Source organism: Aquila chrysaetos (genome assembly GCF_900496995.4).
Source record: "Aquila chrysaetos chrysaetos chromosome W unlocalized genomic scaffold, bAquChr1.4 W_unloc_2, whole genome shotgun sequence".
Classification (NCBI taxonomy): domain Eukaryota; kingdom Metazoa; phylum Chordata; class Aves; order Accipitriformes; family Accipitridae; genus Aquila; species Aquila chrysaetos.
Genome location: NW_024470322.1, coordinates 4,006,312 through 4,024,361, shown reverse-complemented (window position 1 = coordinate 4,024,361; position 18,050 = coordinate 4,006,312). Strand labels below are relative to the sequence as shown.

The 18,050-nt window shown below is 39.9% G+C and overlaps 1 protein-coding gene across 1 annotated transcript; it reads right to left on the bottom strand.

Moving 5' to 3' along the window:
• Positions 1–8,731: 8,731 nt before the first annotated feature.
• LOC121232962 (chromodomain-helicase-DNA-binding protein 1-like) lies at positions 8,732–17,765 on the bottom strand. Its single transcript, XM_041121532.1, has 6 exons — positions 17,728–17,765; positions 15,216–15,423; positions 13,657–13,758; positions 12,239–12,306; positions 9,855–10,004; positions 8,732–9,555 (listed from the first exon to the last, which is right to left on the bottom strand). Exons 1-6 carry the CDS (start codon positions 17,748–17,750, stop codon positions 9,279–9,281), a joined length of 828 nt encoding a protein of 275 aa, XP_040977466.1. The 5' UTR covers positions 17,751–17,765; the 3' UTR covers positions 8,732–9,278.
• Positions 17,766–18,050: the final 285 nt, after the last annotated feature.

Below are 18,050 nucleotides of genomic sequence, written 5' to 3'. Positions count from 1 at the left end.
AGCAAGTAGGCTGGGGGTGGGCATGAAGGCTAGGAGCGGACACAACCTGGACAGCTGACCTGAATTGTCCAAAGGAATATTCCATGCCATATGATGTCATGCTCAGCAATAAAAACTGAGAGGAGGGGATTTTAGGGGAGGTAGCCATTGCTCAGAGACTGGCTGGGCATCAATCTATTTGTGGGAGGTGGTGAGTGACTGTCTTTGCATCACTTGTTTTGTGGTTTTGTTTTCACTCATTTTCTTCTTTCCTTTACTTATTAAACTACCTTTATCTTGACCCAGAGTTTTCTTATTTTACTCTTCCTGTTCTCTTACCTGTCCTGCTTGGGTGGGGGGTGGGTTGAGCGAGTGGCTGTATGGTGCTTAGCTGTTGGATAAGGCCCCAAATCTGCAAACATTTTGAATATGTTCACACTTTCCTGGCATTCCTCTGGTGAGTATTTAGGGCAAAGGAGTCCAGGAAGGCTGGACATTCTTCAAGAAGGAAATCTTAAAAGCACAGGAGCAGGCTGTCCTTGTGTGCCGAAAGACAAGCCAGTGGGGAAGAAGACCAGCCTGGCTGAACGGAGAGCTTTGGCTGGAACTCAGGGAAAAAAAAGGAGTTTATGACCTTTAGAAGAAGGAGCAGGCAACTCAGGAGGACTACAAGGATGTCATGAGGTTATGCAGGGAGAAAATTAGAAGGGCCAAAGCCCAACTAGAACTTAATTTGGCTACTGCTGTAAAAGACAATAAATGTTTCTATAAATACATTAGCAACACAAGGAGTGCTAAGGAGAATCTCCATCCTATACTGGATGCGGGGGGACACATAGTGACAAAGGATGAGGCAAAGGCTGAGGTACTTAATGCCTTCTTTGCCTCAGTCTTTAATAGTAAGACCAGTTGTTCTCAGGGTACCCAGCCCCCTGAGCTGGAAGACAGGGATGGGGAGCAGAATGAAGCCCCCATAATCCAAGGGGAAATGGTTAGCGATCTGCTACACCACTTAGACACACACAAGCCTATGGGGCTGGATGGGATCCACTCAAGGGTACTGAGGGAGCTGGTGGAAGTGCTCACCAAGCCACTTTCAATCATTTATCAGCAGTCCTGGCTAACCAGGGAGGTCCCAGTTGACTGGAGGTTAGCAAATGTGACGCCCATCTACAAGAAGGGCCAGAAGGAGGATCCGGGGAACTACAGGCCTGTCAGCCTGACCTCGGTGCCGGGGAAGGTTATGGAGCAGCTCATCTTGAGTGCCATCACACAGCATGTACAGGACAACCAGGTGATCAGGCCCAGTTAGCATAGGTTTATGAAAGGCAGGTCCTGCTTTACTAACCTGATCTCCTTCTATGACAAGATGACCCGCTTAGTGGATGAGGGAAAGGCTGTGAATGTTGTTTACCTGGACTTTAGTAAGGCCTTTGACACCATTTCCCACAGCATTCTCCTGGAGAAACTGGCTGCTCATGGCTTGGACAGGCATACTCTTTGCTGGGTAAAAAGCTGGCTGGATGGCCAGGCCCAAAGAGTTGTGGTAAATGGAGTTAAATCCAGTTGGTGGCTGGTCACAAGTGGTGTTCCCCAGGGCTCAGTATTGGGGCCAGTTCTGTTTAATATCTTTATCAATGATCTGGACGAGGGGATCGAGTGCACCCTCAGCAAGTTTGCGAATGACACCAAGTTGGGAGGGAGGGTTGATCTGCTCGAGGGTAGGAAGGCTCTTCAGAGGGATCTGGACAGGCTGGATCAATTGTATGAGATTCAACAAGGCAAAGTGCTGGGTCCTGCACTTGGGTCACAACAACCCCATGCAATGCTACAGGCTTGGGGAAGAGTGGCTGGAAAGCTGCCTGGCAGAAAAGGACCTGGGGGTGTTGGTCAACAGCCAGCTGAATATGAGTCAGCAGTGTGCCCAGGTGGCCAAGAAGGCCAATAGCATCCTCGCCTGTATCAGAAATAGTGTGGCCATCAGGACTAGGGAATTGTCCCCCTGTACTTGGCACTGGTGAGGTCGCACCTTGAATACTGTGTTCGGTTTTGGGCCCCTCACTACAAGAAAGATGCTGAGGTGCTGGAGCACGTCCAAAGAAGAGCAATGAAGCTGGTGAAGGGTCTAGAGAACAATTCTTATGAGGAGCAGCTGAGGGAACTGGGGTTGTTTAGTCTGGAGAAAAGGAGGCTGAGGGGAGACCTTATCGCTTTCTACAACTACCTGAAAGGAGGTTGTAGTGACGTGGGTGTTGGTCTCTTCCCAAGTAACAAGTGATAGGACGAGAGGAAACGGCCTCAAGTTGCGCCAGGGGAGGTTTAGATTGGATGTTAGGAAAAATGTCTTCACCAAAAGGGTTATCAAGCATTGGAACAGGCTGCCCAGGGAAGTGGTTGAGTCACCATTCCTGGAGGTATTTAAAAGATGTGTAGATGTGGTGCTTAGGGACATGGTTTAGTGGTGGACTTGGTAGTGTTAGGTTAATGGTTAGACTTGGTGATCTTAAGGGTCTTTTCCAACCTAAATGATTCTATGATTCTATAATTGCTTCATTAAGAAGGATATATTCTGCAACATCGTCTATAGATTAAGAAGGTGTGACTGTACATAAATTACATATATTTGTAATAGCATATTTTAGCTATCAAAAGTAACCATAGCTGTGAAAATATGACAGTATTAGCATAAATTAATAATTGGAGCGTGTGCTAGGGAAACTTACCAGCAGTACTATCAAGATTATAACATCACCTGTTGTGGCATATGCTTCCTTTTGCAGATGCACAGTACCTCTACAGTTACATCCAACCCAGCATATCAGATGTCTATGGAGAACTGCTCTAAGGTTTCTGGAAGACTCTGGAATGCATGATGCTACTTTAGATTAATGAAGCAATAATGCATGTACTTGCACCCACTACAAACACCCCTTTGCCAGGAAGGCATTATACGTCATCTTCACTATAATCTGTTACTACTGGGTAGTTTGCTAAGAAGTATCTTTTTTTTTTTGCCAGGACTTTAACACCAGTAGTTTCCACATCCAAATTAATATGGTTAAACCTACCTCTTTTCCAGTGAGGATTAATCCTTTGCTTGTTTAAAGTTTCATGGTTTACTTAGTGCTGTGAGGTGTGTCTGCTTTCTGTGTGTAGCAGAGGTGCTAGCCTGTGTCCACTAAAAAGGAATTGCTTCCTGAACACAGCACTTAAAAATACTAGCCACCCTTTGTAACCCAGGAGATACTCCCCAGTCCCTAAGACTTCTAAACATGTCTCAAAGCGCAGTTCCCCCAGGAAGTACCTGCATGCACCCTTTGGTTTGTGCTAAAAGAAATGAAGGTGCTTTATTTACATTTGCCAACCTCACCTGCATTCACTGCCAATACTAGACAAGCTTAAGATTCAAGCAGAATAAAGTTCTGTTTCAGCAGGACATGAAGTTAAACTCCTAATTACAAAATTTGGGAGACATTTATATTTTGTTATATTCTACTTAATAATCTTCTTAGCTTCTTCAGTTTCCCTCACCTGAGCCACTTCAGTTCTGGCAGCCTGGTCTACCTGCTTGTTCTTTCAGTGTTCTTCAGTGGCATGGCTTTTGAGCACGTGAGCATCTATATAATGGACCTTTAAAGCAATGTTTTCTATCTGGGCAGTGATATCTTGCCCAGATGGGTTTACCTCGGTGCTGCCAGTTGGTCCATTTCCATTGCTATAGCCACCCCCACAGGGCATTTGCCACCATCCAGGAGTCAGTATAGAGCACTGGCCACTGGCAATCTCTAGGGCCAACTAAATGGCTTTCACTTCTGCAAACTGGCTCAATTCACATTTCCAGTATAGTGGTTATGGCTGGGACAGAGTTAAATTTCTTCATGGTAGCTTGCATGGGGCTCTGTTTTGGATTTGTGATCAAAACAGTGTTGATAACACACATGTTTTAGTTATTGCTGAACAGTGCTTACGCAGCATCAAGGCCTTTTCTGCTTCTCACACCGCCCCACCAGCAAGTAGGCTGGGGGTGCACAAGAAGTTGGGAGGAGACACAGCCGGGACAGCTGACCCTAACTGACCAAACGGATATTCCATACCATATGACATCATGTTCAGCAATAAAAAGCTGAGGGAAGAAGGGGGGAGGGGGGAACGTTAAGAGTGATAGCATTTGTAACTGTTATGCATGATGAAGCCCTGCTTTCCTGGAAATGGCTAAACATCTGCCTGCCAATGGGGCATAGTGAATGAATTCCTTATTTTGCTTTTCTTGCATGTGCAGCTTTTGCTTTACCTATTAAACTGTCTTTATCTCAACCCATGAGTTTTCTCACTTTTACCCTTCCAATTCTCTCTACCATCCCACTATGGGTGGGGCGAGGTTGAGCAAGCAGCTGTGTGGTGCTTAGTTGCCTACTGGGGTTAACCCACAATACCCTTACAAAATATGTATATATCTCAGTTTAATGTGATTATTTACAAGTTAAAATGAAATAGAACAACTTCAACTGGTACAAGTGTGTGCATACATTTCTTTAACTACATTGGTTTAATTGAATTGAATGATAAACTGATAATTGGGCAGTTATGATTCAAGGCTGTCCTTAAACCTGATATGTAGTACAATAAACTAAATCCTTTTTACAAATTACTGCTTTGTCTGGACAGAGTATCTTTACATGATTGGAACACCTGAACAGTGACACTTAATTAGTGCATTGGCTGAAGGTTTTGCTGAATAGATTAAAGAAATAATTAAAACATTGGCATTTAAATGGTTATAATGAGGCTTCAAAGTTAAAATCCATCAAGGCAGCTGAGAAAAGTTAACATTTCTCTTTCTACTGCTGTTTTGTTTGGTCTGCCTTTAAATTGCTCTTGGCTTGCTGGAAGCATTAATTCTCTCTAAAAGTCTCTTGCCTGTTTTATAAATGTGGTGTTCCTGTTAGTATAATCTTCTCAATGTTTAGCTAGGGAAAATGTGAAGTGAGAGTGAAGGTTTTTCTGGTTTGGTTTTTTTTTTCCTTAGGCAGTAATGCTTGATATTTTTAAGATAAAGGCAAACCTATAACCATAGTAGACTGCTTCAGACTATATTCTGGAGCAGGGGAAAAATTAATTCCTGAAATGTTACTCAAATCACAATAAGCACTTACATGGCTGAAGGTAAAAGCAATAAATTTAGCATCCAGGGTTAAAAAAGAAATTTATAGCCATGATCCAACAAGCAGTAAATTGTCTTTGTATAAAGAAGTGTCAGATGATAGTTTTAAACACTACTGTTTTCTCCTTAAGTATACTTCTTGATTTAATTAAATCTTATCATTTTTATTGTTTTTTTTTAAATCACGTCCCAGTTTTGGCTGGGATAGAGTTAATTTTCTTCCTAGTAGCTGCTATAGTGCTGTGTTTTGGATTTAGGATGAGAAGAATGTTGAAAACACTGATGTTTTCAGTTGTTGCTAAGTAATGTTTAGGCTAAAGTCAAGGATTTTCCAGCTTCTCATGCCCAGCCAGCGAGAAAGCTGGAGGGGCACAAGAAGTTGGGAGGGGACACAGCCAGGGCAGCTGACCCAAAGTGGCCAACGGGGTATTCCATACCATGTGACGTCACATCTAGTATATAAACTGGGGGGAGTGGGGGCGGGGGGATTGCCGCTCAGGAAACTAACTGGGCGTCAATCAGCAGGTGGTGAGCAATTGCACTGTGCATCATTTGTATATTCCAATCCTTTTATTATTACTGCTGTCATTTTATTAGTGTTATCATTATCACTATTAGTTTCTTCTTTTCTGTTCTATTAAACCATTCTTATCTCAACCCACGAGTTTTACTTCTTTTCCCGATTTTCTCCCCCATCCCACTGGGTGGGGGGGGAGTGAGTGAGCGGCTGCGTGGTGCTTAGTTGCTGGCTGGGGTTAAACCATGACAAAACCAGTAACAAGTGGTGTCCCTCAGGGATCCGTACTGGGACTGATACTATTTAATATCTTCATCAACGACATAGACAGTGGGATCGAGTGCACCCTCAGCAAGTTTGCAGATGACACCAAGCTGAGTGGTGCAGTTGACATGCCTGAGGGACAGGATGCTATCCAGAGGGACCTGGACAAGCTCGAGAAGTGGGCCCATGTGAACCTCACGAAGTTCAACAAGGCCAAGTGCAAGGTCCTGCCTCTGGGTCAGGGCAACCCCAGGTGTCAATACAGGCTAAGGGATGAAGGGATTGAGAGCAGCCCTGTGGAGAAGGACTTGGGGGTACTGGTGGATGAAAAACTGGACATGAGCCAGCAATGTGTGCTCACAGCCCAGAAAGCCAACCGTATCCTGGGCTGCATAAAAAGAAGCATGGCCAGCAGGTCGAGGGAAGTAATTCTGCCCCTCTACTCTGCTCTGGTGACATCGCACCTGGAGTCCTGCATCCAGCTGTGGAGTCCTCAGTACAAGAAAGACATGGACCAGTTGGAGTGGGTCCAGAGGAGGGCCACAAAAGTGATTAGAGGGATGGAACACCTCTCCTATGAAGAAAGGCTGAGAGAGTTGGGGTTGTTCAGCTTGGAGAAGAGAAGGCTCCAGGAAGACATTATTGCAGCCTTTCAATACGTAAAGGGGGGTTATAAGAAAGATGGGGACAGACTTGTTTCCCACATCTTGTCCTGTCCAGGCTGTCACGGTCTGTTTGGATCTCTCAAATTTACAGGACAACGTACACTGTGATTTAAACTTTTGTGCTGGTTTTGGCTGGGATAGAGTTAATTTTCTTCACAGTAGCTAGCATGGGGCTATGTTTTGGATTTGTGCTGAAAACAGTGTTGATAATGCTGAGATGTTTTCATTACTGCTGAGCAGTGCTTATACAGAGTCAAGGCCTTTTCTGCTTCTCACCCCACCCCACCAGCAAGTAGGCTGGGGGTGCACAAGAATTTGGGAGGGGACACAGCTGGGACAGCTGACCCCAACTGACCAAAGGGATATTCCAGACCATATGACGTCATGTTCAGCATATAAAGCTGGGGGAAGAAGAAGGAAGTGGGGGACATTCGGAGTGATGGCATTTTTGTCTTCCCAAGTAACCATTACACGTGATGGAGCCCCGCTTTCCTGGAGATGGCTGAACGCCTGCCTGCTGATGGGAAGTAGTGAATGAATTCCTTATTTTGCTTTTCTTGCATGTGCAGCTTTTGCTTTACCTATTAAACTGTCTTTATCTCAACCCATGAGTTTTCTCACTTTTACCCTTCTGATTCTCTCCCCCATCCCATTGTGGGGGGAGTGAGCGAGTGGCTGCATGGTGCTTAGTTGCCGGCTGGGGTTAAACCATGACATAAGGCCTGTTGTGATAGGACAAGGGGTAATGATTTTAAACTAAAAGAAGGTAGATTTAGACTAGATATAAGGAAGAAATTTTTTACAGTGAGGGTGGTGAAACACTGGAACAGGTTGCCCAGAGAGGTGGCAGATGCCCCATCCCTGGAAACATTCAAGGTCAGGTTGGACAGGGCTTTGAGCAACCTGATCTAGTTGAAGATGTCCCTGATCATTGCAGGGGGGGTTGGACTAGATGACCTTTAAAGGTCCCTTCCAACCCAAACCATTCAGGCACTTTTCCCAGTTGCCATGATCAATCAAAGATTATCGAGAGTGGCCTCGCAATGACACCTGCCAGTTCCCTCAGCACTTGTGCGTGCATCCCATCAGGGCCCATGGACCTATGCATGTCCAGTTTGCCTAAATATTCCCTGACCTGATCCTCTTCCACCAAGGGTACATCTTCCTTGCTCCAGACTTTCCCCCAGTCTCTGGGGCCAGGGATTCCTGAAGGCCAGTCTTGCTAGTAAAGACTGAGGTGAAGAAGGCATTCAGTACTTCAGCCTTTTTCATGTCCTGCGTTACCAGGACCCTGCTCCATTCAGCAGCATGCCCACATTTTCCTTTGTCTTCCTTTTGTCACCTATATACTTATAGAGGCCCTTCTTGTTGCCTTTGACAGTCCTCGGCAGATTCAATTCCAAGTGGGTTTTGGCTTTCCTAACTGCATCTCTGCATTCTTGGAGAGTGTCTCTGTATTCCTCCCAGGTTACCAGTCCCTGCTTCCACCTTCTGTATACCTCCTTTTTGTTTTTGAGTTTTGCCAGGAGCTCCTTGTTTATCCATGCAGGCCTACTGGCATTTTTGCCTGACTTCCTGCTTGTTGGGATGGGCTGCTCTTGAACTATTTCTTCCTAAACTCATTTTACTATTTCCCCCCCAACCCTTTGGAATCTTACGTGGGGCAATTTTTAATTGAATACAGTCAGTATTACAGCTGAAGCACACTAGCAGCAGGAAACAGGCACATTTCTCTGAGGAGAGCCAAATAAGGAAGTGGACCCAACCAGATGCAGGGGACAGATATAGCAACAGAGCATGGCAATAGCAAAGGACAGCACAAGCAATAACAACATCTGGGCATGCAGAATATAAGAAGCCTAGTCCAAAAGGCTTTTAACACAGCAGTGACACTGTGCATTGGAGTAAGGGGCTAGAGTAAGAATACAATGGAATTTAGGACAGTATGGGAAAAGAAAGTTGAGAGGAAAGAGAGTGCAAGCTCTGAGATAGGTCAGAACCTCTAGAGATCAGGTATAACTAATGGAGAAAGGCAGTTCTGAAGTATGAGTAGGCCCAAGTTTTCTATAATCAGAACCCTAATTTGCAGGCTAAAAAAAAATCCCCAAACCCCCAGAAACCCCACATAAGCAGGACACTGCATCCCATCAGATGCTGGAAATATGACACCCCTACCATCATTCATAAAATTACTTTTAGAAGTGCACATGCAAGCATACCACTGAAATTTTAGATTCCACCATCCATTGCATTGTATTGGGACTATTTGTACAGGAATAACTGAAGTCACTATCGCAATGGTTCAGCCTTCCCAACATCATCCTTCAGCATTCAGGCTACTGGTTAGCTGTCCTATCCAGTCTACTTTTTCTCCACCCCCCTGTATACAGTTTATACCTATCAGGTATCAATAAACTGTACAAATAGTGATGTACAAATACTGACATAACAGTATGGTATGCATTTATGCAATATGGAGCTATATTCCACTTCATTTTTTCTTTTTGCATTAATTAGTTACTGAAGTTCTTCTATGTTTTACTTTATAAGACTTACAAAAGAAACATGAGTATGAAAAACAAAATAAGATTACTTTCTGGTATTTTTAAACTTATTCTTTACAAACATCACTGGTCACCTACAGCTGAGAATAACTGCTGTTTACATTGCACCGCAATGCATCTTAAGCATCTTAAGAATGCTGATAAAAAATACCTCCTTTTCGGCCAATTCGACTATCCATAAACTTCTCTATAGTTTCAAATTCATCTTCTTCAGGCTGCGGGACATCTTCTCCACAAACTTCCAACAAGTCATCAGAATCTGTCTTGGTTTCTTCAGTTTCTTTGTAACTAACATTGACTGTTGCCTGGCGACGAGATCCTCTCTTGTCATAGTCATCATCATCTGATGAATCAAGCTGCCTCTTTTTCTGTCCTGCAATCTTTTTGCTGCTTTTTGGCTCAATTCTTGAAGAAAATAAGATACAACACAACAGTGGGGTTTCAACACAGACAGCTACAAGCCTTCTGTATTTGTTTCTGAATACATATATTTCATGACTGCTCAGTTACACCACTTTAAGTTGGAGCAGGCAGGAAAGAGGTATTCAACAGAAACCACTGGTGTGATAACATCTTTTGTAGCTTAAAAAAAGTCTTCAAGTTCTGTAATAAATATTAATGTTTTCATTTGCCTGTATAGTAGTACAATACTTGATTACGAAATAGAAATAGTACCAGAGTATCTAAAATGCAAGACTTCTTACCTGCTTGGAGGTTTCTGGCTTTTGACCTTGTTTTTTGGCTCATAGTCAGATTCACTATCTTCACAACTGCTTTTCTCTCTATCTTCCTCCGATTCAGAATCAGAACCAGTTCCTGATACTGACCCTGACACAGACATTTGCCAGTCTTCACTGTACATATTGAGAGACAAAACAGTAACTCACATTAGTTTTTTGGGAGGTTTTTTGTTTGTTTTGTTTTTAAATCAGGTATTCACCACAGGTTTGCTACTTCAATTTCAACATTCTTCACAGAAATAAAAATGTTATAATAGTTATTTCAGCTAGAAGGACAGACACTTATCATCAATGGATAACAGGTAAAAATACCCAATGGCTTCAAAGGGAGTTGAATTAAGTTTTCTGTTATCAAGAGGTTGATATAAAAAACAAATCAAACAAAAAATCTGGATTTCTGTATAAATTACAGCTTTAATAGTTGAGTTAATTTGACATCAATAAACCCAAAGTCCTTAACAAGACTTTAGCTGGAAGGATACATATTTACTGGAACTTACCTATGCTCAAGTCATAAAACCCCATAACATTATATTTTGCAAAATCCCAAATTCTTCAACAGCTATGTTCCCTGTGCCTCATGTGAATAATTAGGAACTTCAGCACGGGAACCAAAAATAATGCAGAATCAGATTTGAGAAACACACAGAAAGACTTGAACCATGGCAATCTGAGAGGCATTGGCTCCCAAAAGCCCTCACTGAGCTTCTAAATCAGTGCTTCACACCCATGCAAGATACTATGAGTAAGCCACTTGTGACTCCCAGTGGCAGTATCTCTGTGCTCCTGCTTAGCTGAGATCTTTTACTTTGCAACAGGAAAGATGTACCCATTGATCGACAGTATCTTACCTCAGGCTCTGTTTGTACAGACTCTGTACAAAGAAATTTAATCTTAATAGCTTGGGGGGGGGGGAGGGAAGTAAAGTCTGGCATGCATTCTTGAAAGGTTGCTAAATCTTTATACTACCATCTATTATCAGGTTTAGGGGTCTTTGACCAGGATGCTCAAACAGTACTAATGGCCTTCAAAGGTGGAATATTACTCAAAGACCTTTTCATTAAATTTCAGATCAGGAAGCCTAAGAATCAGTGCTTTCACACTTCTTTCACTTAAATATACATTGGTCCCAGAAGTTACATTTTTATTGTGGTCAATACATCTGTGTGTCTTGGAAATACTATAGAATCATCTGTCTCCTTAAAAGATTTTTTTTTCTGCAAGCAGTAAATTAAAAAACACCCAAACAACAACCCCCCAAAATAAAAACACACCCCCCCCCAACCCACCAACTCCCCCACCCTATGCAAATCCACAACCCGTATTTATTTGGAGATATAGACAACATATAAAACACCATATTCTAGGGCTTGGATCCTGTACTAAGTTTATATATATAGAAATCTGATCTGCATGTCAGATAACAACTGCAAACATACTTGTTCAAAATATGTATAAATCAAAATTGAAGCACTGGATATATGAGGTTATTTGGCTACTAGTTTCTAAACTTAAATATCTTCCCTGTAACAGAGTATGTTATTAGGTGTAATCATTCTTAAGTAACAGAAGACTGTGAATAACAATTCATCACTAGAGAAGTACTATTTTGCATAGCAAGCTTTTTTGAGCCCCCCCCCCCCCCCATTTCTTGAAGATATTATATTGGCAACCCTGAATATTGAGATGATTCAATTAACTGGAGAAGAGGAATGAGAGAATGATTCTATACACTGTTCATAAAAAAAACCAACCCCCCAAACCCCAAACAAAACACAAACAAAAACACACACCCCCACCCACCACCCCCCCCAGGTCACTACCAATGAGAAGGTATAACCTTTTTCACAAACTTTTTTATCTACAGCTTAAAATCAGCTCAATTTCAACTTAGCTTTATTGACTAGCCAAGAGAGCTTATTACTGTCAAACCTGTAATAATTTGGGGGTTTTTGCCTCTAAAATGTTTAAAAATTTGGCATGAACTACAGGATTCCAACTTAAATTTTATCTGAGACAACCTACTTAAGTAGTTTCCTATTTCTTCAATAATATTCAGGGAGGACCTTCAACTCAAAAATATGCCACAAATAAGACTACTTTAAAAATAAAAAGTGCTGATGAACATTTTTCAGTAACACTGTAGATAATACAGACTCTTTTGCTCAGAAATGAATAGCAATACATATGTTCCTTTGAGAGTATTTATTTTAAAATATTCCAAAACATTAATCAAAACTGAGAAGCACAAGATTATGTATTTCAAGTGCAGAGAAGTGAAGCCTGGGTAATTATAAGCATTATGTCACCATAACAAAAAATTATATTATTTATGAAAAACATCTTACTCTCTATGTTTTTTCTTCTTGGTTTCACTGGAAGAGTCATCTGCAGAATCTTCACTGCTTGATGAATCCTGCAGATGAAGAAAAGAATATATACAATTCATTACCACAAAAAGAATGAAGTATTTTTAGTATTAAAAAGATAATTCAGCTCCTACTTTCAAACTGAAATCATATTCTTCATGTCTTATCCTCTTCATCCCCCTCAGTGTACCCACTGATACTGAATGAGATCAGGATTGCTATTGATTTCATATTTCTCCATCTATCAATATACCATGTCAGCAGAACTCTAGAAAACACTACAAAAACTCTGTCTTAAAATATAATCATTGTGCCTACATATAGTCATGGTTTAGACTGCTGCAAGTTAATAAATCAAGATGAAGGTTCTATCAAAAGCCTAATAAAATCTCCTGCCCTTTGAGAGCTCTCTCACCTTTCATATCCTCTCACATTTAAACACCACTAAGAAAATTTTGAGAATAGCATGTATGTTTCTTTTCTCTCCACTCCTAAACAAAAAATAATAAATAAATCGATGAACCCTCTTAAAATTGTTTCCCTAAAACCAATCTCATAGAGATTAAATTTCGATCATTTTTATCCTAAAAAAGAGTCTTCAGGAAAAGAGTACTTAGCAACAGCTATAAATTAATATTTTAACTATATATGATTAACTCCTTCCTTTAGTTTTAATCTGACTAAAAAAAAACCAAAAAAACCCCACCCACAGTAATGATTAAAGACCGGTGATCACAATGCTTACTTTTTTTTTTAATAATGAAGAAAATATGAAAGCCTGCTTTTAAATAAATTTTAATTCACAGTCACTAGTGTCCTTAAAAGATATTCCTACTGCACAAAGTCAATTTTTGTTTAGCCTATGGTTTAGGTTTTAAAAATCTCTAAAATTGAAGCATGGTTCTTAAAATACAAGAATTCTTTTATAACTGTTACAAAAGTTGCAAAAATCTAGCTTTCTATTCCATATAGTGCTTTTGAAAACTGCAACAGCTACCTTTTTCACTATAGTATTGTTTCTATATAAAGTCTTTTAGCATTTTTAACTGTCTTTATGGAACTCAGAAGGCAGAAATACAATGAAAGTTAATACTACGTGACTTGAAAATTTTGTCCATACAACACAGAATATCTAGCTAAAAATATCAATCATCTCAACTGCTATCATTTTGGCACAACTCACCTGAAAACATGCAACTAAATTCTCCCCCCCCCCCAAGTTTCCTTATAAACATGTCAGTTATTTGAACATTACTTTTATAGACTAAAACAAGACTTTTTAAACATACACACACACTTAAGAGAACAGAACTGGGCTCTACATAATTTTATTCTAACATGTGGGGTAATAAGACATGCATGTTTACATTTTATTTACTAATTTATATGTTATTCACCTCTTCTGAACTGCTGTCTGATGAGGCTGCCTTCTGCTGTTGTTGCTTCTTGAGCACTGCTGATCTCTGCACAGCAAGTATAGTTGGACTGGACTTCCAAAACTGAATTGGAATTCAGATACAAGAGTCATTTAAACCTATTGAAACTTTAAAGTTTACCACATACTTACTTTTCTTAAGATGAGCAGCATCGCTATTAAGATGGATCTCAATTTTATTAATAATAAAAAACTCACTATAAAATACCACATGCATTAATAATATTGGATAGCATTTTAAAGTAGTGAGACTTCTGCAGAAAGGAATGTTATATGAGAATTGCCAGCACGATTTTTACAGTAAGTATAACAATAGTTGTGCAGGCCTCTGTATTATTAAGATAACTTTTTTTTTTTTAAAGTAAATTTTTAAACTGATCTAGATAAGTCCTTTCAGGCCACTTAGCTGATATATTTTTGCTTCCTATGGGAATACTGAAGTACATAGAATCATAGAATATCTCAAGTTGGAAGGGATCATCAAGTCCAACTCCCTGCTCCTCACAGAACTACCTAAAACTAAACCATATGACTAACAGCATCATCCAGACGCTCCTTGAACTCTGACAGGCTTGGTGCTATGACCACTTCCCTGGTCCAGTGCCTGTTCCCTTCTCTTCTCCAAGCTGAACAAGTGACCTCAGCTGCTCCTCATAAGTCTTGCCCTCGAGACCTTTCACCATTTTGGTCATTTATAAAAACATTGAAGAGAACTGGCCCTAACATTGAGCCCTGGGGAACTCCACTGGTGACTGGCCGCCAGCCTGATGTAACCCCATTTACTACAACTCTTTGAGCCCAACCCATCGGCCAATTGTTCACCCATCATATTATGGACTTGTCCAGCTGTGTGCTGGACATTTTGTCCAGAAGGATACTGTGAGAGACACTATCAAAAGCATGAACATGAACAACAACAAAAAAAAAAAACCACAAAAAAAGAATCCTTAACGGCCTTTGAATCTTACGGTAGGAAATATTTTATTACCTTCCATATATATCATATATCATCCAAATTAAGGCCATATTACACAGAGAAAAAGGAGAATTTAGGTAACTTTCATCCATTGCATTTAAGAGATTTCTAAACACCACTTTTCTTCTAAATTTGGAAGACTTTATCCCCATACAGAAGACAAGCTGCATCTAAGCCTGAAATTGTCATACAATCATTTATTGATATGAAGAAACTAAGCATTAGAGAGACAACTTTAAAAAAATTTTAGAAATAACAACATTATGTGTGGCTTTGTCTTCAAAAATATGCAATAAGTTGATAGGTGCTTCTGCGTGATAAAATTTAGGTAATTATCTAACTGTAGGTATTTACAGAGATGAGAATTTAAGAGCCCAATGTTTGTTATGAGAGCTAACCATGTGCATTCACTAAACCAACCAAGTTAGAATTCTAAGTAAAAGTTACGGGGTTTTTGTTTGTTTAAATTAAAACTGCTCTTGTAACTACTCTGCACAGAGTGGGTTTTTTCCCCACAAAGGGTTAATTTACATGTTTTGTTTTACCTCAGATCCATCAACTTTTGGTGGTGGTTTAGCTTGAACTTGTTTCTTCTCTCTAGATGTGTCAGACTCTGATTCTGATTGACTGCCTGACTCTGAACCAGACTCGGAGCCACTGCTACATGATTGACTGCTACTTCCATCACTACTGCTTCCAGAGCTTGAACCAGATCCAGAAGCTGATGCTGACCCAGAATCATCATCTGATTGGCTGCAATTAGAAATTAACACGACATTACACAATGGCTAATTAAATAGGATTTAAAAAAAAAAAGTCACATTAAAAAGGCTTTAGCTTCACATATAAATCAATTGTTAGGTTAACCCAGACACATGGATAGCATGCAAATGAATGTACTGGATTAAATAAATCAGGAATGAAAATTCAGAGTTTAATCAGATCCTTTTCACTAAACCTTAAAAGAAAAAAGGGGGGGGGGGAGGGAGAGAGAGGCGAGAAAGAAGGGAGAACATTAATCATTAATGTAGAGGAGTCAAAAGAGGGTATTTCTCACCCACCCAAACCCTTACTTAGCTCTATCAAACCCCACGTATTTTTGTGTATACACACACACACACTTGTTTTAAGTCTTTTTAGATCAGCAGTGTGTCCCCCCAAATTTTTTTTTTGAGCATGCATTTCTTCAAAGCAATTATAAACTCCGTTTTGTTTCCCTAGTTTTACTTTTTTCATAAAAAAAAATAGGGAAAAAAAAAAAGTATCTTTAAGGAAGCACTTGCAAACTACATTTCATGTTGTGATTTGGACCAACTATATACAAAATACTACCAAACACTTGATTAAATAAAGTGTTTATAAAAATAACTGGAAAACCAGAAGTGTGTTGTCACACATAATATAAATTCATGCAGACCATCTTATACTGTTAAAGTAACAGCGGTAAAATTCCCCACACAGAAAAACTCTGAATTTGTCACTGAATAAATGACTTGTGCCAAGTCATGTAATCAGTGACCTTAGCATATTCTTGGGCCACTGGATTATTCCACCTGTACATTTATTTCACACTAGATTTAACATATTTAAATAGAATAATATTTCAAGTTAAACATTTATTTCATGACTATTCAAAACCATAGAAACATTTGGTTTTCTAAAACAATTTTACAAAGGAACAGAGTTAAGACTTTAATAAAATTCCTCATTAGGTTAAATACTACCATACTTTAGAGATATCAAGAGGGAAAACATTGGAATTACACCACCACACAAGCAAAATAATTGTAAATTATGTACACTTGGGTTGCAAGCATTTAAAAAGAAACAAACCCCCAGTAAAGATAATACCAAAAATCCAAAACAATAAAAACCCCAAAGCTGATATCAAAGTCTAAGCCTATCACTGCCAGGACAATTCATCTGGCTGTCAGCCAGCGGGGGGGGGCGGGTAGGTTGATCATCTTCCGCTCTAGAACACACTTAATTGACAACATTTAAAGCCACAAAACAGAACAACTACTCTCCCTGTTGCTAACAGCAATGAAATTGTACTAGTGAGGGAAAAAAAATGAAGCTATTCACAAACTGATTCCTGTAGACAGCACCTCAACCAACCAGCTGCATCTGTTGACTTTGAAAGAAAGAAACAAACCATGAAAAAGCTTCCTTATTTTGAAGTGGGGGATATGAAGAAATACGACTGCTGGGTTTACTTACACTTGCTGAGGAGAAAACTGGGGAGCAACAAGGCTGCTTCCAAACTTCCCATTCCTGTCATCAAGGGCCTACTTCAGGCATGATGCTATAACACTAACATATTAACCTGACTTGAAAAATAAAAGCAAAGCACCCACTGTAGAATATGACTGGAGTTTAAACTATTTACCAGAAATTAAGGGCAACATCCACCATGATTCACCAAAGATATTTTAAATACAATAGTATTATTGTACACAACTGTTACCTTACCTTAAGTGTTGGGTAAATTAGAGCGTTATAAAACAATAGCATTTCTCAGCATAGCATAGTGCTATGTGCATAGTGGTAAATATCACAGGGACTATGGAAGATGGTACATGAAGAGAAGAAAATTCAGCAAGGAGAAACCTTGAGACACAAGTAAATACCTGCCAGACAAGTCCCTGTGACAAAATGCCACCAAAAATGCCTAAATCCTACATTTAGATAAATAAGCAAAAATCATGTCAGTAAGATTCACAGTTGATGGGAAATTTTAACAGTTTAATGTTTTTCAACATAGGAAGTAAGCGGCAAGTTCAAAAACAAGAGGATTGTGAGATAGAAAGAAAAAGTCTAATAGATATTGCAAGTATTTGCTCAGGAGCTAGATGTAAAGAACTCGACTAATTCCAAATCATTTTCTTTATGAAGAGATCAACTAGCTATCATCTATGTTCTCCATTAAGTAATACCAATCCATCAACAGATGTGGATCATACAATATTCAGTGTTCAGACAAAATACGTAGGCTCCTTATCTTGGCAACACTGTCTAATTACAATGGTGTTTGAGAATTTTGAACAATTTGAATACCCTTGGGATGTTGAAACCAGCATGGTCCTATTGCTAGGAACTAGCATGTTCCTGAATGTGGACATAACAAACTGCATATCAACTAATAGTAACACCTGAAAAAGAGTAAAGGTTTCAAAGTCAGTATTCAACTGACTTTTTAATAAACGCAAGATTATAGTACAAATCTGTAGCTAGAAGCAAGAGGGATGGGGAGGTGAAGAAAGGAAAATACAAGAAACAAAAAAATCAAATAATAAGGTTCACCACAATTGTTTCAGGGCTACCCTAATGAAACCCTCTACGAGGAAGAATGCAGGGTCACTACTGTAGACTAACAGCTA